Raw genomic sequence first — 27969 nt, 5'->3', positions numbered from 1 at the left:
GAGGTGGCTTAGCAGGTTAGGGTACCTGTCTCCAATCCAGAAGACCTGATTCAAGCCTCTTCATTCTGACCCAAGAACAAGTCCTATTATGTCTCTTCTTATCAATCCTCCACTTCCTGGGAAGTCTCAGAAAACAAAACAAATCAAATCAAAACTATGAGACTAAAATCAGTGGTTTCTTATGATTGGAAAAGAAGAGAGCCAGGTGAAGGCTGGGGAAGACATTTCATGATCTTCCTGTTCATCATTAAGAGACGTGCTCCGTTGGTTGTGTGATTTACGAAAATTATAGGTGAAGATGGAAATTTCCATATGGCAATCATATTGTATCGTTATCTATGTTTATGTGTTTAGAGAAATTACTTTAAGTCAGGAAATGATGTTTACTTTTTATTTATTTTTAAAGATGTAGTCTAATCATGTGTGTGTGTGTGTGTGTGTGTGTGTGTGTGTGTGTGTGTGTGTGTGTGTGTATGAGAGATGTGAGTGCAGTGTCTGCAGAGTCCAGAAGAGGGCGATAGAACTCCTAAAGCTGTAACAGCTGTAAGCCACCCAGTACGGGTTCCAGCAACCAAATGGAGGGTCTTCTGCAAGAACAACCAGTGATCTTAACGGCTGGGCTATCTCTCCATCCCAGGACAAGGTATTTTTAACCTCAATCTCTGTACTCACCACTCTCTGAAGGCTCTGTCCCTCTTTTCTTGTTTTCTAGAACCTTCAGAGAACTGCTGGCTCGATTTTGTCTCACAATGGAATTTCGGAAGTCTCCTGACGGAGGGTGGGGCTGGGTGATTGTGGTCGTCTCCTTCTTCACCCAGTTCCTCTGTTACGGATCCCCGCTGGCTGTTGGTGTCTTGTATGTAGAATGGTTGGATGCCTTCGGTGAAGGAAAAGGAAAGACAGCCTGGGTGGGATCCCTGGCAAGCGGAGTCGGCTTGCTTGCAAGTAAGTGGATATGTCTGTACGTTTGTTTTTTTCCTCTTTAATGCTGTGATTACGTTTGCTAGGTCATTAACATTGCACAGGGCCTGGAAGGTTTTTACAGGTTTTTTAAGCATAGTGTGAATTTTCCTGCTTGTCTTTGAGACTGCTCCAGGGGATGAGACACACTCTTCTGCCCTCTGTGGACACACACACACACACACACACACACACGACTCACCATCTAATGAGGAACACACGCATTCCTATGGATCTCATAGGTACACGCTGTATATATACAATGTGCTGGGATCTCCACAGTATGCTGGTGACCTCGGTGTCTTCCAAGCTCTGGCTCCTTCTCAGCGCTAGGGTCAGTTCACATGCCTGTCAATCACAGCAACCTCCTCAGAAAAATATCACGCAGCAAGGCAGTCATAGCTCACATGGTGACATTCTTTGGGCTTTTCACAGGGGTTATAGGAAGATCTATTTTGATAAACAGTTGTGTGTGGTGTGGTAGTGGTTTGTGCTTAAAGCAAACAGGAAAGGATTCTTTCCTTATTAACCTTTTGACCATGAATATCCTATACCATTTCGGTGTCTTGAGTCATGATTTGAGTTCTGTGGTGATTATTAATGACTTTCACTCCGTCTTATCTGCCACCTTTGAAGCACCAGGTGGGCTAAGACAAGCATAGGAGGGCACATGGGGTTTCCTCCTGTATACTAACACAGACCTAGATGGAATGGGAAGACATGGAGTCTTCCTGTGTGCCATGAACTTCTCATGATTCTAGGAGCAAAACCCGATCTCTATCCTGCATAGAAACTTGGGACAAGGGGTGAGGTGATTCATGAGGTGTTTTGCGTTTTAAAATGGGTTTATGAAAGTCTGCTTAAAATAACCCCGGATTAGTCATCCCCTTTTAAAGATCTATCTGTCTCTTGGCTATTAAGGGGATTGCTGTGGACCAATATCAATGGGCATCCAGTTGTTAGATCCAAAACAGGATACGTAGACGTGGGGGAAACCCGGCAGGCCCCTCTGACCTTCTTAGATAAGAAACTAAGCATGACTAAACTAGTGGAGAGATCTTGATGCTGCAGAGTCGAGAGAAACAGGAAGTTTGCCCAGGCCTCATTTGAAAGAGTTTTTAAACAATCTTTGCAAGGCTGGAGTGATGGCTCAGTGGTTAACAGTGTTTGCTCTTCTTATAGAAGCTTCCTACCCATGCCAGGTGGCTCACAACTGCCTGTAACATCAGTTCCTGGGGCTCCAATGTCCTCTGGGCTCCGTGGGTACCTGCATACACATAGTGTAATACACACACACACACACAGGCACACACCCATACACATGCAATTAAAAATTAAGACAGGATTGCTTGTAAAATTATTAAGGTAAAAGTGGCTAGTAACTGATGCCTTCATAAACGGATGTGAACTAAACTCGTAAAGAGATTTGAACAGTTGGCTTTCTGGAGAACAACCTGGTGTGGAGAGGAGTTTTTTTTTTTAATGGTGTGTTCTTAGACTTCATCGTTTCTATTAGTAAATTCTTAAACAGAACAGTGATTATCTGGGTTCCCAGAAAAGCATCCAAGGATAATGGCAATGATAGGCCCCTTAGCACATGGTAGGAGAACAAGGATTGTCCCAGAGTTAGGTCAGGAGGGAGGAGAGGGTGGGTGGCATCTGGGATGTGGAGCATGGACACAGGTGTAGAAGCTGAAGTTGGTGTCCCTTAAAAACTGACTCAGTCCCCCAATGTCTCCACGTGCCTAGGTCAACACCTCCATGTCCCTAGGTCAACACCTCCATGTCCCTAGGTCAACACCATCATGTTCCTAGGTCAACATCTCCATGTTCCTAGGTCAACCACATTTGTCTCAAGGGTGAGGATAAGCCATCTTTATTTTAATAGGACTGTCTACATAATTTATCAACCCCAGAGCTATATGAAATAAGAATCCTTGCTTACAAATTATTAAGTATTTCATGACAATGACAGAAGACCATGGCCCTAAAATCTGGGCCGTATCTAGCCTAAGAAACCAGCCTGGCTCAGAAGAACTAGAGAGGTAGACAAGAGTGGAATCAGAGAAAAGGTTGGAATTATAAAGGGTGGTTGAGAGAGTTGTTACCCAGAAGCAAAGTAAACAATTCATCTTAATGTTTTCCCCTTGGGTCTTGGAATCATGGGATTGCTTTGACCCAGAATCAAGTCTGATTCCTTCTGCTACCTACTCATGCCAACCTTAGTGGTCCTTCAGGTCTGGGCTTCTGTGATGTTGGAACTGTCCTTCTAAGTCTCTTAAGACATTTAAGAATACCAAGAATCCTGGATGTGCTTGCATGCAGAATTTTCATAATTTGTCAATGTGCATGTCTGAATAGAACAACAGAGAGAAGAAAGAGTCACAGCAGGCTGGCTGGTCTTTGGAAAAGCTAAGCACCAACTCTGTAGATTAGTTATCTGATCCAATATTTTACTTTCCCCTTCAATTATTTTCCAATCATGAGGTCCCTTAAAACAAAACACAGAAACTGTTACAAACTTCATTTTAGTATAGGCAATTTGTGCCTAACAACTACGTTGTCTGTGGAGAACAAATGACGTTGCGCCATGTTTCCGGGAAACGCCGAGTGTATCGGGAAGCCACGTGGCTATGTCAACTCATTTCCCACACATCTCTCCAGCCTCCTCTGCTGTTCTCCAGAGCACCGATAATAAATTATCTCATTAATGTTTAAGTATTAGTTGAAGGGCCGTTACCACACAGTCTTCCGATACCATAAGTATAAGGGACTATTAAAGTAAAAGCGCATGTGTATTCTAAATGAGGCAGCTCCAAATGGCTGGCTTTTTTAGATGGATAAACTTCTCACTTCAGGCAAAGGAAAAAAAAAAGAGAAACAGAAAAAGAGAAAAATCCAAAATATATGGGATTTGGAACATTAACAAAATTAGGATGAAAACCCATACTCAAAGGCGCTTGGGATAACCTGAGTTGAACTCAAGTTCTGGCTCAACCATATTCTAGTCAGGTGACCTTGGGCAGGCTAATCACCTTTCTGGACCCTGACACCAGCTACTGGATAAGGAGGTGTTTGAACCTGCAGCTCAAAGCGCTCAGAGATGAGCACTGAAAAGAGCTAAGAGCTCTTTAATGAGGGACTCTGGAAGAGTGAGCGTGTGTGTGTGCGTGTGTGTGTGTGTGTGTGTCAGAACCACAGAGACCAGCCTCCTGCCTAATGCCTTTGTTCTGGGAAAATCAGCCAGCATATCTCTTGTTGCTAGAGAAGACCAGGGAGGTCTCAGATGTAGAGAAACCAAATAGAGACCTCATGTTTCCAGGGCTTTTGTTAGCATCAGGAAAGCATTCAGAGGGGGCTGGAGAGATGGCTCAGCATTCATTGACTGCTCTTCCAGAGGTCCTGGGTTCAATTCCCAGCAACCCCATGGTGGCTCACAACCATCTGTAATGGGATCTGATGCCCTCTTCTGGTGAGTCTGAAGACAGCACAGTGTACTCATATATGTAAAAGAATTCTAAAAGGGGGGGTGGGGGTGGAGGTTGGGTCAAGAAGCTGCAGAATTCCAAATGCTCAGTGAAGGCAAGAATAGAGAGTCAACACACACGCAGAGAATGCCTGCAGGTGAGTGCATATTGACCTATGAACCCCGTTGTGGAGCTCTTCTGAGACTACAGAGTTTCTTCCTTGTACAGTTAGTTCAAGGCACCCAGCTGTATCAAGGTGCAGGGCTGGGCCTGTGTAAACAGCAGTTTAAATGGGCTGCTCCGAGCAGGGGCATCGCACTGAGTGGTTGGGACTGCAGGGGGCCACAGTTGAGACTCCATCACCTGTTGCTCTTATGATCCATGCCTGCTGTCTGATGACATGTCAGCGTGTGTCTCCATGACCCCAAATCTGGTGTCCTTCACTTTTACACGACCCCAGTAAGAAGGCTACATCTGATGGGGCGGATAAGTTTACAGGTATGGTTTATCTGCTATAATCTCGATCCTTCCTGTTCTTGATTCAACTGGGTTAGCTCGTGAGTAGGTGGTTTTTGTTGATCTGCACAAACAAGATGTAGAATCCATTCTCAGCATTTGTCCCGGAGATGGAGCAAATTTCGGTTTTATAAGGAGTCGCTTGGGGCCAAAGCAAAATGACTATACAGGGTGGGGTTAAGTCATGGAGAGCAGGACACAGCCTATCCCCATGGGGATGCCAAGAGAGTTTAGAAAATACATGCCTACTGTATGGGTCTTGTAGTCTCAGGAAGATGATGCAGGGAGAGAAAGCAGACTAATGAGTTCACACCACCAATATCACGGTTGCTAGCAGGAGTGAGGCCATCTCTGGAGTTTCTTGGATAAAGATTAACCAAGGCAAGACCCAAGAAATTTATATGTGTTTGGAGACTAAATGAGATTGTGGTCCAAGCAGGCAGGCTTAAAACAGCCTCACAAATCTGCTCCAGGGTTCTCCAGAATGCAGCCTTATTCATAGCAAAGAACTTAGAAGCTGCCTTGCCTTGTGAGTCAGGCGTTCTGATTAGTGCAGAGGGAGATTAGGCTGTCTAGAACAAATGGGAAAGTCTGAGTCCTGTCATCAGACCTTAGTGTCTGGAAGGTCTGTTTGTAACTAAGGTGGGTGTGTCTGGGCTTGTTCAGAAGTTCAACTGTGTATGGGTGTCACCTGCAGTGTGACTGAGTGTGTGTAGTGTGAAGAGCCTACCCCATAGTGTGTAGAGCCTACCCCCCCTCTATTTTCAGTGTTTTCCAGCAGAGCTGTGTGTGTCTGAGTGTTGGTATGTGTACATATGTTCGTGTGTGCATTAGTGCATGCACACCTAGGCTCGTGTAGATAGAGGCTGGACATCAACTTGAGGTTCTCCCTCAGGTGTGAAACAAATCCAACTCTCAGATTCAGTGAGGTTATCCAGGACACTCCCCAGGGGACTCCCACTCCCCCATCTCTCAGCAGTGAGATTCCAGCATGGACTACCAAACCCTTCTTTCTAGAAGGTTCTGGAGAGGAGCTCAGGTCTTCATGCAAAGCAAGTTCTTTACCCATGGAGTGACGTCATCAGCCCTTACTTCCATATCTTTTTTTCTTGACTAGTTTTATTGAGATCATCTGAGGTGGGCTGTCAGGATGGTGGGTTGTCATGGGTAGCCAGGTCGGGAGCCAACAGGCCTTGAAGGGTCTTTGGATGCTAATAAGACCTCGAGCACGTTCTGTTCAAGCCACATTCCAGTGAGATGAATTTGATCGAAGAAAAGGCTTATGCTGGGAGAGGAGATTGTCGGTTTTCTGTGTCAATTTGACTAAGCTACATTCATTTTCTGGTTACTTCAGTCCTAAAGTTGGCATTGCTGGGTCTTTTTCTTTTTTCCTTTTTTAAGACGTAAGTATGCAATCGGCTTTTGGAGAAAGAGCTTATCCTAGATAATCTTGGTGGGCTCCAGAGAAGGATGGAACTTTCCCAGATAAAACAGTTCTGCCCTCGGCTGGCCTGCAGCTTCAGCCAGTGCCTGAGAGTCTCAGCTTGCCTCTCCTGGTGGCTTGCCCTACTGATCTTAGATTTGCTTACCTAAGCAAGCATTGCCTGGCCCTTAGCCCACAGATCCCTTGCAAGAAATCTCTCAATGTGTGTTTCCTGTTGGTTTTGTTTCTGTGGTTGGTTGATCCAGACAAGCACAGAAGGGGTGGTAGGTCACCGAAGCAGCTGAGACTGGCATGCCCAGCGGCAGTCTGAGATGTGCTTAAGCAGCGCCCCCCCCCAACTCCCCAACCTCCCACCCCCACCCCAACCCTCTCCAATCCGCCATCCCATCCACATGTCATTCACCAAGTACAAGGAGGGGAAAGGAGCTAACCTCATTGCTGAAGCAATGGAGGAGTCTCTGGTCCTCTGGTTTTAGGCTCGAGGCAAACTTAGCATCCCCCCCCCACCCCCCAGTTTTGGCTTTCATTCTTCCAGCCTTCCACCTGCCATCATGAGTCAGTAGCCAACTAAGTCGCTGCAGGCGGGTCCCTTGGCTCACTGTGGTTTGTACGCTGCCAGAGCTGCAGATGAGGATTATTAGCCCTGTGCTGCTAAGTGCCCTTAACTCCTTCAAGGATTGACTTCTATCCTTCTGCAGGAGTCTGTGGCATAGGCGAATCCCATGTGCCAGGCCTTTGTGGGCTGGCAACTAAATGGGTTTTGGTTATTCCCCCCCCCCCACACACACCCCCATGGCTATGTACAAATATCAGCAAAGCAACCAGCCAGCAAGGTCAGCCAATGCTTATATGATCAAAGGTTGTCTTTCTTCGAATGAGTTGGAGATTCATGATGTTAGCTGGAGGGAGGAGTGAGGAGCCAGCCACACTAGACTCCTAGTCACTGAGGAAGACTTAAGGCACTCACCTGGATCCTTCTGTTTGGAAATCCTCCTTACACACTGGGGACCCACCATTTGCCACTGTATTATTTCTCAGTGTATGGCAACTTATGGCTTCAATGTAGCAGACCTGTTTCTTGGCTCCTCAGAAACATTGTAGGAGAAGGAGGCAAGGAGGCGAGTGTAAGGACTGTTTCCCCAAAGGGCATACTTTCTTTCTTAAAGGCTACACATTCCATTTGTTTGTGTGAGTTTTGGTTTTAATGTTTTGAAACGGAGTCTCACCATGTAGGGCTTGGGCAGGCCTGGAACTTGTAACCCAGACTGGCCTCAAACTCACTGTGATCTGCCTGCCTCACAGTGATCTGCATCCGGAGTGCTGTGATTAAAGGCGTTCACCACTGGGCTCTGCCTTACCTACCATGGTTTGAATTCGAAAGGTTGCAAGTTCAGTCTTAAAGGATCAGTCTCCAGGTGGGAAGGTCTATTTTGGGGTACCTGTGGAGATTTGAAGGGGAATTAGTTTAGTGGAGTCATGCCTTCAAGGGCATCCTGTCCTTGTATGCTCTCTCTCTCTCTCTCTCTCTCTCTCTCTCTCTCTCTCTCTCTCTCTCTCTCTCTCTCTCTCTCTCTCTCTCTGTCCTTGTTGTTGTTGAAAAGGCTTGTCCCAGAGGTCACAGGTGAATTTGCTTGGGGAATTACTCTGGAGGCTGCTTTCTGAAGAGGCTTCTCTGGCCTCCTGTGTCCTTATAGTCTTGTGTGCTATCTTTCTCCCCTCCCCCCAACCCCCCAACGAACAGCCTCTTCAGGTTTTAAAGGGAAGCCTCTCCTCCCCTTTGAGGCTCTATCCCATTTGACTTACTGCAGTGGTTCTCAGCCTTTCTAATACTGCAAGCCTCATGTTCCTCGTGTTGCGGCGACCCACACCACAACCATAAAATTATTTCAGTTGCTGCTTCATAACCGTAATTCTGCTACTGTTATGAATCTCTGGTAGCAAGATCCTTCCCTGAAATCAGTTCTTTCTTTCCAATTTGCTGGGTACTGTGATTCTGGTCACTTCCCCTGACACAGCGCCTCCGAGACACAATGTGTCTGTCTCAAGACCAATTTCATATCCAGTGCGTTCTTAGTCTGAACAAAATCAGGCAGGAATCAAAATCCTGCCGGTAAGTGAGCAGTGCTCAGAACTCCAGGAGCTGCCTCCTGTTTGATCTTAACATTCAGATGAGGAAACAAAGCCTCTGAGATCCAACAACTCAGTAAGAGGGAAAGCCAAAGCCGAGCCAAGTCTGGCGTTGACACTCACCTTTTCCCACCGTGAACTCACTGTTCTTTAATGGATTTGCAAGAAATGTGAATAAAATACTTCCCAGGTCTGCAGGAGGTCTAAAGTGGAGCGTGGCTGTAAACAGAGCGTCTCCCGGCACGATCTAGCACACGGCGCATGCTCAGAAATGTAGACCCTACCTTTCCTTGAGATGGAATCGGCTGGGACTGACAATGGGTAGATCGTGTGGTTCTAAGGAAGGGGTCACGGCTACATAAGTGAAGGTCTCAATTTCTTCTAGGTCCTGTGTGCAGTCTCTTCGTCTCGTCTTTTGGAGCGAGACCCGTCACAATCTTCAGTGGCTTCCTGGTGGCTGGAGGCCTGATGCTGAGCAGTCTTGCCCCCAATATCTACTTTCTGTTTTTCTCCTATGGCATCGTTGTAGGTAAGGAGCTGGGTTCCCATCAGTCTTTTCACTCCTGGTCTACATCAGTTCACTGATATCGTTTATTATTAAGTTAATCTGAGAAGTAAACATGTCTCCTAAGACCTCTAGGAAATGTCCAGCAAATAATCCAAGGGCTGGAAGAGAGAGACACATTCGTTTTTGCTCGTGGTTCTCTTATGATTTTATGTATCTGAATGTTTTGCCTGCATGGATATCCGTGAGCCATGCGTGTGCCTGGTTCTCATGGAAGTCGGAAGACGCTAAAGGACCATTTGGAGCTGGGGTTACAGTTGTGAGCTGCCAGGTGGATGCTGGAAAATTAACCCAGGCCTTCCGGGAGAGCAGCCAGAGAGAGAGAGAGAGGCTCAGCAGTAAGCATCCCTCTATCACGGGATGAGCACATTTTGACAGTTCCCTTCTGCCCTCTTCAAGGGCTCACGTCCAAGAAGATATTTAAAACTCTCATCTCTGCCTAGTACCAAGGAAAAGTGAGACAGGAGAACGTAAGCTCAGACGTCCCTGACGTTGGTCACTTCTCTCTGTTTGCCACTGGGACCTCAGCAACAGTGGACAGAGTTTCAGGTTTTTGTCAGCTCCTAATCCAGGAGCCTGATTTTAAAGCTGAGGCACAAGAGTAAGGAAGTGGAGAGGATTGGCGAGAGCGAAGGGTAATCTGAACCCTGAAAATCCCCGTGTGGTATATTGTATTTAAATATGTTCGGTGCTAAAAAAAAAAAAAAAAAAAAAAACAATTCATTAGACAGGTTTACTTCAATTATGCAAATTAAATAATGACCACTTCTTGGACATCCACCTTAGAAAGAGCGGCATCATAAACCTCTCCTCAGCCCTCATTTAAACAGTTTTGTTATCAAAGATAGTTATTCACACCTCCTCCCCCCCCCCCAATTTGAGACAGGGCTTCACTAGGAATCCTTGGGTGGCCTGCCTCCTGAGTGCTGGAACTAAAGGTACATGTCACCCATTCCAGCCAAAGACAATTTGAGTCTCATGAATGTACAGTTGTGCTAAGCATCAATGATTTTTTTTTTTTTTGGTGGGGTTTTTGGTTTTGTTTTGAAGCAAGGTCTCCTGCTATGGCCCAGTCTGGCCCTGAACTCCAGATCTTCCCGGCTTAGCTTCCCTAGTTTGGGGATTGCGTGCATGCTTCAGTATGATTTTTAGTATGGTCTGAGGCTGCCTCTGCAATATATATGCCATAGACTCAGATGAGAAATAAAAGCTGATACCAAGACCAGGGCTGTTTTCAGTCCTATATTCTATATATAGACAAATGCTTACATTTTCAACGTCTTTTCATACTAATGTGGTTGTGCTAAAGGTCTGAGGTGAGAGTCAGTGGGCCAGGTTACATGGTAGAGGGACAGGCTGAGAAATGTGTAACTTGCCACACAGCAGAAGCAAGGCCAATGGCAAAGTGAAATCAGTGCTCTGTGCTGGTGAGCTATGTGTGTGTGTGCGGATACAGGCTGAGGGATTGCAGTGTGACCTTTAAGCTGTGACCAGTGGATACAGACTGGAAGAGAAAGGAGGGTAGTGGAGGGTACAGGGAGCCAAACACTCAGAATGGGTTATGATGGTGGATACAAATCAGCAACCTTTTAAAAAAAAGACTGTGTGCATGTGTGTGTGTGTGTGTGTGTGTGTGTGTGTATGTGTGTGTGCACATGCGTGCATGCATGTGTGCTTGCGGCAGATATAAAACAGCAACCTTTTTAAAAAAGACTGTGTGTGTGTGCGCGCGTATGTGTTTATACAGTGCCTGTGGAGGCCAGAAGAGGGCGTCATAGCCCCTGCATCGGGGGTTACAGTTGGTTGTGTGATGCCTGGAGTGGGTTCTAGGAACCAGGTTCAGGCTCCCCAGTAGAGCAGCAAAGTGCTCCAGTCCCCAGCAACAGCCTTTTCCTACACAGTTTAAAAGGAAATACACGTCATGTGGGAATCTGCCAATATGTCAAAGCATCCGACGGAAGCAGCCTGCTGGGAAAAGGTTGCATCTTCTGAGGATTTTATTGCAGGAACTGTGCTAACATTGAGGGAGCTCTAAGGAAGTCGGAGTTCCCATGGCCACAGAGGTCAAAGAAGAAAGCTGACGTGAACTGGAAGCTGGGGATGATCCTTTGAGCAGTGGGTGTGGCGAGGGGCTTAGTGTCTGGCTGAGTTATAGATCTCTGAATAACAACTGGAGAGTTTTCAAAGATCGTCTTTTTTTTTTTTTTTTTTTTTTTTGAACAATCGAAGAGAGTAGCAGTGAGGACCCACACACCTTAGGAAATAATGGATGTGTTTAAAGTCTGTAAAGGTGAGATAAAGAGAATTACACAAGCCATTCTGAAGCAAAAAATCCTTGGCCACACTGATCTAGTCTAATGTGGCCTTGGTCCAAAATGAAATTTTAGTTTGGCAGAAGTCCTTGTTGGCAGTGTGTGTGTGTGTGTGTGTGTGTGTGTGTGTGTGTGTGCTTGCAATGGCTTTGGTGCAGGTCATGGTTTACCGAGTCATTTGCTTGACAGCTCTCAGTTTTGAGGATATATATCTGAGATCTTGGTCTTCACAGCTGCTATCTGTATGTATGTATGTATATGAATGCATATATGTATGTATATTTGTATGAATTATTTATGTGTGTATATATGTGTATGTATGTGTATATATGTATATGTTAGTATATTTGTATGAATGGATATATGTATGCATGTATGCGGTTTTTTGAAATTGTTGTTTTGTGGCTGGATAAAAAGATTCCACTTGAATTCTACTTTCACAGAGAGGAGTTATATTAAAGAGAAAGATTCTGGAGTTGGGTCTCATCCAGATGGAGATGCAGAAGTGAAAAATGGGTGAAAAAGACTCAGCAGGCCATTGGATTACATTTTGTGTTCACCTGTTTAAACACAGCACAGTTAAATTTTACTCATGTCTGTGCCTTGAATACTCAGCAGTTCAGGCTTTAAACAATCCATTGTGTCTCTTCAAGGTACTGTGTCACATGAGGTCAATTATGTATATAATTAAATATATATAATGTATATTATTATAATGTAAAGTGTAATATGTAATATGTAATATAAAATGTAAGTATATATAAACACATATATGCACATACATACATATTATACATCCAGCCTCCTCTCCCTTGTCCTTACCCTCTGCCTCCCATTCGTCCCCTAGACCCCCTAGAATCTAGGAGCCAAAGTTGAGAGAAAACCTGATGTTTCTGACATCGGCTGAGTTTGCCTAAATATGATTATTTGATGTCAAAAGTATCATGCTTCTTAGACAATGTTCACTGCTAGAATTTGATTAAAGCTGACCGACCACCAGAGAGAGTGCTTTAAGACGATCGTTCAGAAGCTCTCCCATCTTAGGACTTTTGAATTTTCTTACTGAGACCTCTAAGGAACTTTAGATGGCATGGATTATAGATTTACTTACTGTATTGTGTTTTAATATATTATATGTAAAATATACATTTATTTAGGGCTGAGGAGACGGAGGCTTCAGCATTTAAGAGTACATGTTACTCATGCAGAAGATGCACATTCCGCTCCCAACACTCTCAGCAGGCAGCTCACAACCGCCTGTCTTAACTCCACCTCTAGGGGATTGGCTGCCCTCTTCTGTCCTCCACAGACCACAGGCTTCAGCCAGCTATACAGACATAGCACACCCACTATATACCAGCAGACAGACCACACACACACACAATACATATACACTTAAAATAAATCGTAACAACTAATAAATACACATTTTTAAAAGATTAATTCATTTTTAAAGTCTTTTTTTTAATTTACTTTTTTTTTTCTTCCAGACAGGGTTTCTCTATATAGCTCAGGCTATCCTAAAAGTCACTCTGTAGACCAGGCTGTTCTTGAACTCACAGAGATCCACCTGCCTCTGCCTCCCAAGGGCTGGGATAAGAGGCGTGCACCTCCTTACCCAGCTGTTTATTTATCTTTATTTTATGTGTATGTATGTGAGTTTTTGTGCACTATACGTGAGGTGGTGCCTGTGGAGGCTGGGGGTGTCAGATTCCCTGTAATTAGAGTGATAAATAGTTGTGCACTATCTGATGAGGGTGCTGGGAACCGGACGCAGGTCTTCTTAACCACTGAACCATCTCTCCATCCCCTTAAATGATACATTGAAAAGCATTTGTTTAGCAGACCACATTAAGATCACAGCCTCTGTGTATGTTGACATTAGTAACAGATTTATTGTGGAAAGTAAATATATTTTCTGAAACAAGACAAATTTAGTGACAGCAGTGTTTGTGTTGTCTGATGGGTTTTTGGCAGTGCTGGAGTTGAACCCAGCACCGTACACGTACGCTAAGGAAGTTATCTCCTAGCTATGAGAAGGGTGGTCCTTATGTTCACAAACTGCTTTAGTTTATCGATGTTGTGACAGATGTCTTCACATCACAGTCAGGGAAGGATTCCCTTTGGCTCCCATTTTCAGAGGTGTCAGCCCGTCGTGGTTGGAGAGACCAGAAAGCAAAGAGAGAGAATTCTGTTAGTGACTTTTTTAACTCTCTCCCTGTGGTCCACCTGAGTGCCAGCTAGGAATGCACCCCCACATTTAGGCTGTGCCTCCCCTCAGGAAAGGCCCACACAGACATACCCAGAGATTCATGCCACTATTCCCCTGGGTACTTCTTAATGCAATCAAACTGAGAGTCAGGATTCACCACCTGAGTCTGGCTTCCTAAAAGACACATGTTCTCCTCTGTCTGTCTTTACTCAGTGAGTGCTTTTGAATCATTCGAGGAAAATATGGTTGGACACACACACACACACACACACCATACCCACCCACTCACACACCATATCCACACATACCCACACCATACCTGCACACACCCACACCACACACAAACTACACAAACACATACATAACTCTATGTGGTTTTGTGCACTTGAGTGGAGGTACCCACAGTGGCCGGCTGAAGAAGTCAGATCCTCTGCAACCTGAGTTGGGCAGTTGTAGGCTGGGAACTGGACCCAGGTCCTCTGCAAGAGCAGTGTGGTATCTTAACAGCTGAGCCATCTCTCCAGCCTCATGGAAGCGTTTTTTTTTTTTTTTTTTCTTTCTTTCCCAAGTTGCTATAGATATTTGTCTTTGATACCTCAGCAAAACTTGGTAGGAGACAGATTCACTGTGAGGCAGAACCTGATGCCAAATTGGCACACTTCCACTGTTGGTTTATTCTGTGCTTGGAGAAGAGCTATATCCAAACCTGATTCTCGAACACCATAAATTGCTTGTTTGTACAATATTGGTTCTCTAAGAAATAAAAGGGCCTTAAAATGCTAACACATTTCATGACAAAACGCCCAAAGTCCCTTTTATTGTTGTCACCAACTCAGTGGGTGTGGCTGTGCATATTGGCTGTGGCAGAACTCAGGAGAATTGGAAGGCCAGACTGAGTTTGTAATGTATGGCTGAGCACTGAGTTCCCAAAGTGCTTACTTGTGCCTTTGTTAAAACCATGACGTCTATTTACCCGGAGTCTAAGCAATGATAATTATGTCAGTGCACTCAAGGAGCCAGGGGACCATTTTTAATCAGTGACTTTATGTTGCAGTAAGTATTAAAAAGTTAAAACCTTTTATCCCGAGCTAGTGCCAGCTTCTGCAGGGCCATCTGGCATAGCAGGGATCTCTAACTTGGCGGCTTTATGCCACCTTTAAGAACTCAGGCATGGTTCACTCCACGGCCCCTGCTGCTTCTGTCCCAGGTGGCCTGTGACTGCCCCAGTGTGTTGTTTTCACTCACTTTCCTCCATCACCCGGTAGAAACATGACTCTACATTCATTAACTTATCAAACAGGTTTATATGTTAAAATTTCAATCTACAAACCCTCCATACAATAAGCTTAACTGATGGACAAAGATACAAACTGCCCATCTATATGAGATAAATTATACCCATAGAAACCCTTAGAAATGATCATGACAACCTCATCAAGTTAGAGATGAGCGGAGAGAAACATACACATCGCTTCCATCTTCTCCTTCATCAGTCTTCACCTCCTCTCCCTCTCTTCGGCTCCTCCCGACTCTTACCCCGCCTACCTCTCCACAGTCCAACCATGTATCACCATGTATCACATAAACCTACAGCTATATGTATTATTCCTAGAATGGTCCTCAAGACCAGACAACCTAGCAGAGAAAGGTAAAATGCAAATGCCAGGAAGCTGAACGAGATGCTAATGGGTAAACAGAGTTTCCCAGCAATAACAGAAACTGAGCGAGATAAAACCAACAAGCTAGAATCGACCACAAGACAAGTCAGGAAGACAAAGGCAGCTGAAAGACTGGTTTTAGTTATGGAAGATTTCAAAATTACAGAGAAATGGAGACTATCATTGCAAGAATATCTTTGCAAGGAACCATGTGTCTGAGAGTCGCTGGTAGCTTAATGAATTTGTGTCCTTTTCTTTTTCTTCTCAAAAGTTACTGTCGTTGAAACTGAACAGTCCCTTGTATTTTGCTGTGAAATAGGCTTCAGAACATCTGTAAACACAGGGACTTATAGATAAAGCTCTGTGGGGCTGATTGGGCTCGCAAGCAATCCCTTCAAAGCCTTTGTTTTGGGGACTGGGGTGTGAACAGTAAAACTCCAGCTGAATAGACTGGGGTAAGAAGGGGAGGAGCTTAAGGTTGTTTAGGGAGAGCTCAGTGGTTAGGGGCACAAGGCTGCTCCTCCGGAGGACCTGGGTTCAATTCCTAGCACCTATGTTGGGTAACTTACAACCACCTGTGACTCCAGCTCCAGGGGAGTCCAGTTCTCTCTTTTGGTTTCCATGGGCACTTGCACACATGTGTACATACACATAAATAAAAGTAAAATATTTTTGAAAACTGTTTAGAGGCCATGGAGGAAGAACAGAGTCACTGCAAGGACTTTTCTCAGGTGGAGAGCTGAGATATGGTCCCAATGAAGTTTTGATGTATCGCGGAAGGCTTCACCATTTCCTGTCTCCTCCCTGTCTCTCCAGTCACACATGAATGATTCTTTTATACTTCAGACATTGGGCTATTTTAAAAAGCTTGACCTTGGTATTAATGGCAGGGGGTTAAAAAATGATGTTTCTCACAAATGGATATTTTTCTAAATGTTCATTTTAGTCCACAATACTGACTCGGAGGGGTCTTGGGACTCTGGAGTTTAGGCAGCCATTTCCACAGCTTCCTGTGAGGACTCCTGAGTCCTGCTCTTTCGAATTGATATCATGCACCTGTCTGAATTTCCACTGTCTTCCTGTGTCCAGGTCTCGGATGCGGCTTACTATACACAGCAACGGTCACCATCACCTGTCAGTATTTTGACAGCCGCCGAGGCCTCGCACTCGGCCTGATTTCAACAGGTACCTTTCAAAACTAAATATTGTCACACACTAATGTCCTAAGCCAGGTGAAGAGGTGCAAAACGTGTGTGTGTGTGTGTGTGTGTGTGTGTAAACACACCTCCACCTACTGCCAACCAGAAAGCAAAATGGCTTTTTACAGTAAAATGGCTTGTTACAGCACCCTTAGAAGGAAAGTTTTGTTTGTGACTGTAACTAGCTTTCAAAAGCCCCAAGATCCAAGCGGGGGGGTGGGGCATGGCTTAAATCACAGGTAGACGAAGGCAAATCTCTCTGGGTTTGAGGCCAGGCCAGCCTGGTGTACAGAGCAAGTTCTGGGGCAGCCAGGGCTACAGAAACCCTATCTTGAAAAATAACCCCCACCACACACACGCGAGTGCGCGCGCACACACCCACAATTGCCAAGATCTGCAAATGTTGAATCTGAATGCTAGACTTCAGTGTGGTGTATGTAGAAGAAGCTTCCAGGCCCAGGGTGTTGGCAACCATGCGCGGGAAAGGGTTTGGATGAAAAGCAGAGAATACGGAGATCTCCCGCCCTGAGGAGGAAGAACGGGACAGAAATGGAACAGAGGTTCCCGGCAGCCACTGTCTGAGAGTCTGAGGTCAGTCTTTCCATATACAGAACTCACAGCCTGCCTGAGGGCTTGATCTCTGACCAGGACTTAGTCACTGACTTACCTACACATTCAAGCAACACACACTCCTACCTAACAGATGATCCCCAAAGGCATCAAGTGTAAACTTTAAGCCAACTTGGGGTAGTACGAAGCATCTCTTTCACGTCACACTTGTGTTTGGCGTGGAAGGCTTGTGACCATGAAGCTCGGTCTGGGCTATATAGAGAGAGAACCTATCTCAAACAAACCAAGGAAAACATCTATAAGATTTTAAATATAATTTCTGGGCTCCTCTAGATATTTTGAAGCGTTACCTCATGTTTGAGGTGGACTTTGAAAAAAAAAAAACCATTAAGGTAGTTTCAATTTCTATGGTCAATATTTTATCAGTCTAGTTAGGGCGGAGGTCCTCAACCTGTGGGTCGTGAGGTGACTCCTTTTGGGGCTCAACCTACACTTTTAAGGGAGCCTTATACCCGATATCCTGCAATCAGACTTTTGCATTATGATTCACAACAGCAAAATTACAGTTATGAAGTGGCAATGAAGATAATTTTATGGTTGAGGGTCACCACAACCAGAGGATCTGAGTTAAAGGGTCACAGCACTAGGAGGATTGAGAACCACTGGTTTAGGAGGTGAGCTGCTGAGTTAGCCACAAGCATTAGTTTACCCAAGCTAGTTGTTGGGGGGGGGGTTGTTTAGGGTAGGGAGGGGTCCTGGGAGGTCTAGCTCAGGCAAACCGCCAGACCTCAACCATTCTCTAGCCCTCAGACCTGCAGTAACTCTGTGTTCTTGAGGCTAGCCAGGGGCCCCAAGGAGAACCAAGCTGAATACTGACTCTGCTTGTCTAAGGAAGCCCCAGTGCTAGGTCGGAAGTGTTAGCTGTGATCCAGGAGATGAGGTTGGAATCTGAGTGGATGGCGGAGACGGAAACAAGAGAAGGAACACAAGATTGGTGAGAATGTAGATTAAAACACCTGTCACAGAAATGGGAAGTAATTGTGGTCCAGAAACCTGAAGGATAAAGGGTGTGTGTGTGAGGGTGTAAGATCTATTTAATTCTGTGTATGACTGCATGTGGGTTTGTGCACATCAGTGCAGGTACCCACAGAGGCCAGTAGAGGGCGTCAGATTCCCTGGAGCTGGAACAATCAATATATTCTTCACACAGTTGAAAATGCATGTCTTCTCTGCACAGTGACACACACATTAGTGTGCACAGAAATCACCTCAAAACAAAAATCAGAATCCATAATATAAAAGCAGAAGCTTTGTAGGATAAGAAAACAAGGACAAAAGAAAAAAAAAAAAAAGCCCACACAAAGCATCATGAGACAAACAAACAAAAACAAAAAAACTAAAAACCACCAACAAAAACACCTCCAAAAATACCATCGAGTTTGTTTTGTGTTGGCCATCTGCTAGAGGAAACTAACTTTTTTATTTTGCAAGTGGTTATCCTTTGGAGCCGGTTTCTGGGCTGGGGAGATAGGATGTGGGTGTGGTTTGTGTCTACTTCCTGTCTCAGTGCTGGAGGAAGTGTTTTTAGCTGCCCCCTGAAGCTGGACTTGTCATTCGCTGGTTGGTGTTGGATAAGATACTTTTCTGCACTGTGCCTTCGTTTTCTGAGCTGTAAAATGGGAATAGAAATATCTGACAGGATGCTTGGTTATGGAGACAGTAGAGGCTCACACCGACTGCAGGAGAGCCAGTGATTGTAATTGTGATCAAAGTACTCCATCTTGTTCAAATTCACTGATGCCAAAGTTACCGAAGATGTCCTGCCGTTGCGTGGCTCTCGCTTTGCACTCCGTGTAGAGGGCAGGGCAGAGGGTCTGCACTGTGGTACAGCAAATCCGAAGGGCAACACCCATGGGCAGTCGAGAATGGAAGGGGTTTTCATTTTTAAGCTGCAGGAGGCGGGTGATGTGAAAGAAAAGCCAGGCATGACTCCCAGTCAGCTAAGGAGATCTGGGTAAAACAGAGTCGCAGTCCTCAGCAGGCGGAGACAGGAGGGATCAATTAGGCACTCAGCTCTGGGTACACCGGGGGAGCCGGCTGTGATCTTCCTCGGCGGTGGACAGAAGTTAGGAAGCCGGCCTCTGGTCCAGTCTGTTTGGCTGTCTGTCCTTGTGTATTGCCTAAGCTTGGCTTTTCGATTTTTGGCCCTATTTTTAAAAAGTGAAAAGAATGTTTCATGGTGTGTAAACATCCGGGGAAACCGAGTGTCCAGAAATAGCCGCTATCTGCTGTCTGGTGTCTCCGTGTTTCCCGGAGAGTTCGGTGCTGAGGATTGACCGGCATCGGATGACTAATGTCTTAGATGTTTGTTCTCTGGTCTCTTCCGGAAACGCTTGAAACAATCGGTATTAGTGCTTGTCTATGCCTCTTACTGTTTGAGGTTCGCCAAACACCAACTATTTCTCCTGTTTGTAGCCGTGTAAAATCTAGACTCCGACAGAAGCCTAATTAGTGGGTTCTCCTGCTCTGCTCTTTTACGTCGACTATTTCTCAATTAAGATGTTCCTGTAGACGATTAAAAATTAGAGCTTTGCCTTTTCCAAAACTCCACGAGAAAACTCTTGAGATTGGCTCGGGTCGCCCAGAAGAATTCCCGCGTCTCCTCCAAGTCACTGCCATGTTCTCGTGGGGTACAGGCTGAGATGCCCAGTTTGGCTCGCCCGTCACACAGTGTGACAGTTCAGTGGTGTGGGCTGAAGTGATCCGCTGTTTCATGAGATTGACAGGTGGATTCTGCTGGTGAGCAATGGCAATTCCTTTGTGACTTAAGAGCAAAGCAGTGTGTGTGTGTGTGTGTGTGTGTGCACACACACACACGAGTGCACATTCATGAATGCATATGGACACTTGCCACACACAGCTCACACAGTGGTCATAGGAACACTTGCTGAAGATGGTTTCCTTCTACCAGCATGTGAGTCACGGGGATTGAACTCAGGTCCCCAGCTGTGCCGATTGATCCATCTTTCTGTCCCCAAGACAGAACTTGAAAAACACTGAGAACATGTTTAAGGGGCTGTAGAGATGGCTTAGCAGTTAAGAACATAGCTACTTGAAAGAAAAAAGATTTATTTATTATTATGTATATGAGTACAGTGTAGCTGTCTTCAGACACACCGGAAGAGGGCATCGGGTCCCATTACAGATGGTGGTGAGCCACCATGTGGCTGCTGGGAATTGAACTCAGGACCTCTGGGAGAGCAGCCAGTGCTCTTAACTGCTGAGCCACCTCTCCAGCCCCATAGCTACTTTCCCAGAGAACCCAGGTTAGGTTCCAAGCATCTACATATAGACACATATAACCGCAGTTCCTAGGATCCAATGCCTTCTTTGGCCTCTCCTGGAATCAGGCACACATGTGCTGCAGCAGACAGGCATGTAAGCAAAACACCCCCACACAATCAATTTAAATCCTTTAAAGAGAGCACATTTAGTGTCTCATAGTGTGGCATCTTATTATAATCTGTATGGTGAGTTAGACAGAAGTCACAATCCATGAGTGAAGAAATGGAAGATCTGTCATGAAGTGTCCTCATTCCGCTTCGTTCCCTGTCTTCTGAACCATTTTTAGCTGCTGAAGCTTGCACCACTTTTCAGTGACTTTGAAGGGACTTAATTTGTTCATTAATTATTTTGATTTTCTGTGTATGATTTTCTTCTGTTTTGCCTGTGTGTCTACGCACCACAATCACGCAGTGCCTGAGGGGACCAGTAGGGGGCGGTGGATTCCAGCTGAAACCGCAGCTACACATGGTTGTGAGTCATCCTGCGGGTGCTGGGAATTGAACCTGGGTCCTCTGCCAGAGCAGCCAGCGCCCTTGATCGCTGCGGTGCTCTTTGCGCCTTGCTAGGATGCTTTTTGATGAGATGAGCATGTGTGCTATGATCATCTAATGCAGGATTTTATCTTTTCTTTTTTTTTCTTTCTCGCAGAGAGGAGGATGGTGTGGGGGAGGGGGAGGGAACCGAGGAGAGGAAAGAAGGAAAAGAAACCAGAGTGGGGGAGGAGAGGGGAGGGGAGGGGCAAGTGGATGGGGGAGAGCAGCTGAGAAGGGGAGGGTGGGAGTTGGGGGGAGGAAGGAAAAGAGGAGGGGGAAGGAAAGGAGGGAGTGTGCAGCCCTGGGAGGGGGTGGCATGGGGAGAACTAGGCGGGCGGGCACTGGAGGAAGGGGGAGGGGAGCGCTGCCCAAGACTGCTGGGAAAGCTAATGCAGGATTTTAAAATGTAACTTGTTTACATTTTCCCGTTGTTTCATGACATTTCTTAGTGATATTTAATTTTTTTTTTAAATACTCAGTTGAAAAAAAATACAGAACTAAGAGCCCAACAAGAACAGCATAAGTTAAGTAGCACTGCGGTGTGTTAGGGAGATCAATGCTGAAGAGGAGACATTTTGTCCTGTACGATGTACACTGTAGTTGAAATGTTCCATCAAACCTCACTTGAGCTTTTTCATATACTTCTACTAATGCAGTAAGAATGTAAATCACTTATTCTAGTGACTCCACAATAAATTGAAGTGATCAAACCAATATAAGTATCCTAAAATTAACCCATCAGCAGTCATCTTAAAAATGAAATGTAAAAATTCGCTTTTACAAAGGCAATGAAATGTGTCACAGAGCTCACTGTGACATTCGCACTTGGTGCAGCATGCAGTTGAAGGGTGTTTGCTAAGAACATAAGGACCGGCAGAGTGACTCAGTGGGTAAATGCACTTTACGGGGTGTAAGTCCTGAGACTAATAATAGACGGGGAGAACCGACTCCCAAAAGTTGTCCTCTGACACACACACATACACACCCACACACAGATACAGACACACATAGAAACAGACACAGAGACAGACCAGGCACACAGAGACAGACATAGACATACACACTAACACACACTAATACACACATTAACACACAAACACACACATACACACAAAGAGACAGACACACATAGAAAAAGACAGACAGACACATACACTAATACACACATTAACACACAAACACACACATACACACACAAAGAGACAGACACAGACATACATAGAGACAAACACAGACACACCAAGACAGACATATATAGAGACAGACACACATATACACACACTAACACACACACAAAGACAGACACACAGAAACAAAGAGACAGAGGCAGAGACAAACACAGACAGACACACAGAGACACACTAACACACATACATCCAAACATCCAAATACACACAGACACATAGAGACAGACATGAAAACACACACATAAATACACTATAACACACACACACACACAGACACACTCAAACATACACACACACACACACACAGACTCTAGAAAGTGAATGGCTATATAAAAATTCACACTACACAAACAAATGTAATTTTAAAATTAAAAAATAAACTCCACGGGTTCTTGGAGTCGGGCTGACTGAACAGAGTCCTGTTTATGTGGTTTATAACAGTGAGACCTGTGGAAAATGTTCACGCTCTCTAGCCCTTACTCACTTCTTCCATAGATCAGGGGTTATAGTTGGATGTTCTCAATAAGGCCACTGAAAATGATAGGGAAGATCGTGTGTCCACAGTAGACGACAGGGAGCCGGGGAGCTGACTTGGTAGGTAACAGCATTAATGGCTTTTGGAGGACCTGAGTTCAGGTCCCAGTCCCTGCATCAGGTAGCTCACATCCACCCGTAACTCTAGCCACCAGGATCTGATACCTCATCTGGCCTTTGTGCGTACTCAGTCCACAGACACATACACACACACATGTTCTTTAAAAATAAGGGTAAATCCTGAGGCTGAAGGGATGGCTCAGTGGTTAAGGGCACTGGCTGTTCTTGCAGAGGACCCGGCTTTGGTTCCCAGAGTGCACATGGCAGCTCACAACTGTCTATAAACTCCAGTTCCAGGGAATCCCATACCTTCTACCGGCCTTCATGGGCACTGTGTGTGCCTGGCACACATATAATCATGGAAGAAAACCACGCATACACATAAAATAAAAACTTAAAAATCCTTTAAGAAATAAAATAAATCCCAAATGCAACCAGGGTCTTTGAACCTTATGCTGAAGATGGATGTCCGGTCCGCTCTGACGTGCTGTCATCTGAGTGTTCTTGTGTGTTACTACAAAGACCCTGTGAGTACCAGCATAATGAATAAACATAATCGTAATGCCACCAGAGTGTGTTCAAAGGTTATAAAAAGCGATCAAGACTGAACCGGTCCCACCCTCTTGCAGGTTCGAGTGTGGGCCTATTCATCTACGCGGCTCTGCAGAGGATGCTGATTGAGTTCTACGGCCTGGACGGGTGCCTGCTCATCGTGGGCGCATTAGCTTTAAACATACTGGCCTGTGGCAGCCTGATGCGGCCCTTGCAAACCGCCGACTGTCCGTTTCCTGAGAAGACAGCTCCGGAGAATGTTCCAGACAGATACAACATGTACAACGAGAAAGAGAAGAACCAGGAGGAAACTATGAACTTCCCAGACAAGGGCTACAGTAGCGAAGATAAATGCTTGCCCAATGGTGACTGGGGACGGGAGACTTCCCTTCCTGAAAGCCCCACGGTCGCTGCACACAGCGAGGAGCCCGAGCCCTACAAGAAGAAGGTCGCGGAACAGACTAATATTTGCAAGCAGCTTGCCAAGAGGAAATGGCAGTTGTATAGGAACTACTGCGGAGAGACTGCGTCTCTTTTTAAAAACAAAGTCTTCTCCGCACTATTCGTTGCCATCTTGCTTTTTGACATCGGAGGGTTTCCACCGTCGCTGCTCATGGAGGACGTAGCCAGAAGTTACCACGTGAGGGAAGAAGATCTTACCATACCTCTCATCTCAATTTACGGCATCATGACCACCGTGGGCAAGCTACTCTTAGGCATCCTAGCGGACTTCAAGTGGATCAACACCCTGTATCTCTACGTAGCCACCCTGTTCATCACCGGCCTGGCCTTATGCGCCATCCCCCTTGCCAAGAGTTACGTCACGCTGGCGATCCTTTCTGGGATCTTGGGTTTTCTTACTGGTAATTGGTCCATTTTCCCGTATGTGACCACGAAGACTGTGGGGATCGACAAATTAGCCCACGCCTATGGGATCCTCATGTTCTTCGCTGGACTTGGGAACAGCCTCGGGCCGCCCATAGTTGGTAAGATGCTCATTTAAGTCTGCTCGGTTCGGCATTCCTCTCTGTGGCATCTTCAGATAGTGAGGTTCTCAGAGATAGCATAAATTTGCCCGAATTGAAATGGATTATTTCACGGTAGTTCATTCAAGATTATTTTTGATAGGGCTGGGGATGTAGCCCCGTTGGTAGAGTGCTTGCCTAGCTAGCATGCAGGAAACCCATGGTTTATGCTCCAGCTCTAAAACCAGATGTGGTACCTCACACCTGCAACCCTCGCTCTTGGGAGAGTCTAAAGTGTGAAGTTCAAGCTCATGTTTGGTATATGGTGAGTTTTAGGTCAGCCTGGGCTACCTGAGTCCCTGACTCAGGTCACATATGCACATGCACGCTCACACATACACACACAGACGTGTTCACACATGCACTTCCACACACACAAGCATGAACTCACATGTATGCAGGCATGCACACACAGATGCACAAACAGGCACATGCACACATACATGCACACACACTCATGTGCACACACCCCTGTGATACAGTTGAATAAGCTGATATACCTCCTCTGACTTTGTGCCCCATTCTTTAGTTGGAAGAAACTAAAAATACCTGCCCCAAGGATTTAACAGACTCCTCTCTTAGAACACAGTCAGCCATGTTGGGAGCAGGTAGGAGCATGCGCACAGCTTGTATGAAACTTACGTTGTTTTAACCACTGTCTCCTCAGGTTGGTTCTATGACTGGACCCACACCTATGACATCGCCTTTTATTTCAGTGGCTTCTGTGTCCTGCTGGGGGGTTTCATTTTGCTGCTCGCCGTGTTGCCGTGTTGGGATACATGTAACAAAAGACTCCCTAAGCCAGCAGCACCAGCAACGTTTCTCTACAAAGTTGCCTCTAATGTTTAAGGGGATATTAAAAGGCCTTATTTTCTCTATTTTTCTACTTTATACCATACAACAATATATGTATGAATGTATGAATACATGTATGTAACAAAATGTTAAGCAGGTTCTCTAGAGTCACGATCTCATAGCTAAATGTCTCTGGCTGACTCTGAAGTAGAACATGCTTTCGAGTACCCATTTTTTTGTGCACCCTGTGTATAACCTCGATCCCTTGTCTTCCCCTCCCCCCGAGGAGTGAGGCTGTGTTGTTTCACTGTTGTTCGTGCGTTCAGGATGTAAAACCGTTGATTAACCTCAGACATTTTTTTTTTTCCGGGCGAGGTTTAACGTCTCTGCTTTCTCCGTGAGTTCTCCAAGGTGCTCAGTGGGTCCTGTGTCAAACCGTGCACTCCTCATACTTGGATTGGTGTGAAGGAGCGATGGCTGTCTCCTCTGATGTCAGACCTGCAAGTCCAGAGAAGACACTGAGCCATTTCATCTGCAAACGAAAGTGGTTGCAACCAAGACAGCAAAGGCCTTCCACAAGATTGTTTAAATTGCAGCGGTCTGACGTCTGTGTTCTGTTTCATTGTGCTTGATGAGGTACTGGGGGGCAATTTGGTATCCTCCAGCAGCCCACCTGCATGGCTGGCTCCGAGGACCTCGCTCCCTGGTGCCATCCGGCATCCACTCTGCTGATGTCTCCTAAGACCCAGTTTCCAGCTTCGAAACACACCTTTGAACCATTCCATCTCCAAACGGGAAGCGCCCATTTGCTTTGAGTGCGGAGAGAATGGGCTGCAAGGCCTTGTGTGTCTTCCAGATAAAGCCCGTGGTGGTTTCTCTCGGGCTTCTCCCCTATTGCATTTTGATTTGTGGACAGCACTAAAAAATGATGCTCTTGGTTCATAAGACGTGGGAAAGGACAGGGCAAAGAGAAATGGCTGTTCTCATCCAACTGTATTTAATCCCAAGAATGATGTTTGAGGGTGAAAATAATTTTTAATGAATGAGCTCCCCCCACTGTAGAAAAGGGTTTCAACTTTGGTATGCCTGAAAATCTCCTGTAGAAACTTAAGGGCTTGGTGCTATACTTTTTGTTTTATTTTTTGTGACAGTTTCTCTGCATAGCCTTAGCTGTCCTGAACTTGTTTTATAGACCAGGTGGGCCTTGAACTCAGATCCACTTGCCTCTGCCTCCCAAGTACTGGGATTAAAGGCAGGAGCACCTTTCCTGGCTAGTACTATGTTTTTTTATTTTAATACTGCACATCGGTCCAAGCATCTGGACTTTAACGAACTCTGCAAGGGTTCTGGTGACAGGGCCCGAGGACAGCTTTGGTAACAGTAAGACTAGGCTGAAACTCAGGGGAGCAGGGAAGACAGGCATATCAGGTGGGAAGCCCGGAGTTTATATCCCCAGCACCACAAGGGAAAAATAAACAAAGCAGATGGGCGATAGACAACCACTTTTTAAAATCTTGAATGAAGGGGGGGGGTGTGTGAAGATAAACCATGAAGTCAGGTATTATAAAACAGTCTAGGGTTCTTTAAGTAAGGGCTTCCTTTCTGTTGTGCCAAAATTGTCTTTTCGTTTTTTTTTTTAAATGTGTGAAATGGTTTTGTACGACACATTGCCTTCCTTTGCGAACACCTTAAGCACTTTATTACACATCCCCGACAGCAGCTCAGTAACCAGCTATGTCCTGTGTCCTCAGGCCTGCAGCAAATGCAATAATGGGGTTCAAAGCACACGAGACTTGTGCTCTACACGCGGACTTCTGGAAAGTTCTTTGTACCTCATTCTTCAGTCTATCAAAGTTAGGAACGAAAACCTAACTCCAGCTCCAGGGGATCCGACATCCTCTTCTGTGTATTGGTGGCACACACACACACACACACACACACACACACAACCATACACATAAATAAAAAAAATATATATATATCTTTAAAATTTAGAGCTATGATTTTTTAAGCAAAACAAATAAATAAATAAAAATTAACCTGATACTCTTTTGTATTCAGTCTTGTTTATAAAAAGATAAAGAGGGGGGATATATTCTGTAGAGGTATGAGGTGTGGAGAAGGCGTGTCTCTGGCGGATCCATGTTGAACATCCCTTCCCCCTGAGGGACCTAGTATGGAGTTTATTCAGGGGATGGGGAGGGGAGTTAAGAGGGTAGTGGGGGGGTGGCATAGAGGAATAAAGAGGCAGGCCAAGAGCATGTGTGGTGGGCAAGAGCAAGAGAGGAGCAAGGGAGCAAGAGTGAGGAGGGGGCAAGCACCCCCTTTTATAGTGCCATGCCTACCAGGCTGTTGCCAGGTAACTGTGGGGCAGAGCTTAGACAGAATGCTAGCATATGCTGTTTCTCTCACTGCCCTGGGATGTGGTAACCAACCAGGACTCTGATTTTACAACATGTAAATACAGCATGTAACTGTCCTGATATGATCACTCTAATATAAAAGCATGGGAAAGTAATTTCCAAGAGCAAAACAAGGTCTTTCTTTGAAGAGACCAAAACCGTCCCTTTGATCCCTAAGGCAGATGGGAAAAGGTTGTCTCGCCAGGAGAGTTTCTTCCAAACCAAACATCTCAGCAGAGAAGTTATATAAATAGGAACGTCAGGCAAGCTTGGGCATTAAAAAGGAACTTAATAAGTTTACACTGACCAGAAGCAAGTCTTCTGTGACTGGGGGGGAATATTCCTGGATACTGGAAATGCCATGGGCTGAGGGTGGGAAGGGTGTGGACCAGGGGAATTTGTCTACAATTCCCCTCCTCGTAGTGTTTTGCAAGTCTTTACCTTTTCTTTCTCTGAGGAGTCAGGCTCTGACCTAATCCTCCCTAGGGAGTCCTGGTATCTGGAGG

General features: G+C 45.4%; 1 protein-coding gene across 2 annotated transcripts in view; it reads left to right on the top strand.

Annotated features, from left to right (window-relative positions):
• Positions 1–26945, top strand: part of SLC16A9 (solute carrier family 16 member 9) — a 36736-nt gene extending 9791 nt beyond the window's left edge. The window contains exons 2-6 of one of the 2 annotated variants that reach the window (XM_080938323.1): positions 713–945; positions 8900–9043; positions 16351–16446; positions 23319–24227; positions 24934–26945. In XM_080938323.1, the coding sequence (XP_080794449.1) occupies positions 750–945; positions 8900–9043; positions 16351–16446; positions 23319–24227; positions 24934–25115 (1527 nt within the window). In that variant the 5' untranslated portion in view covers positions 713–749 and the 3' untranslated portion in view covers positions 25116–26945. Of the gene's footprint in view, positions 1–712; positions 946–8899; positions 9044–16350; positions 16447–23318; positions 24228–24795; positions 24835–24933 lie in introns of those variants that run through there. The other variant, XM_080938324.1, reaches the window with a different exon arrangement.
• The last annotated feature ends 1024 nt before the right edge of the window (positions 26946–27969 follow it).

Source organism: Micromys minutus, assembly GCF_963924665.1.
Source record: "Micromys minutus genome assembly, chromosome: 25".
NCBI classification, from domain to species: Eukaryota; Metazoa; Chordata; class Mammalia; order Rodentia; family Muridae; genus Micromys; species Micromys minutus.
This window is presented reverse-complemented; position numbering and strand designations above follow the sequence as displayed.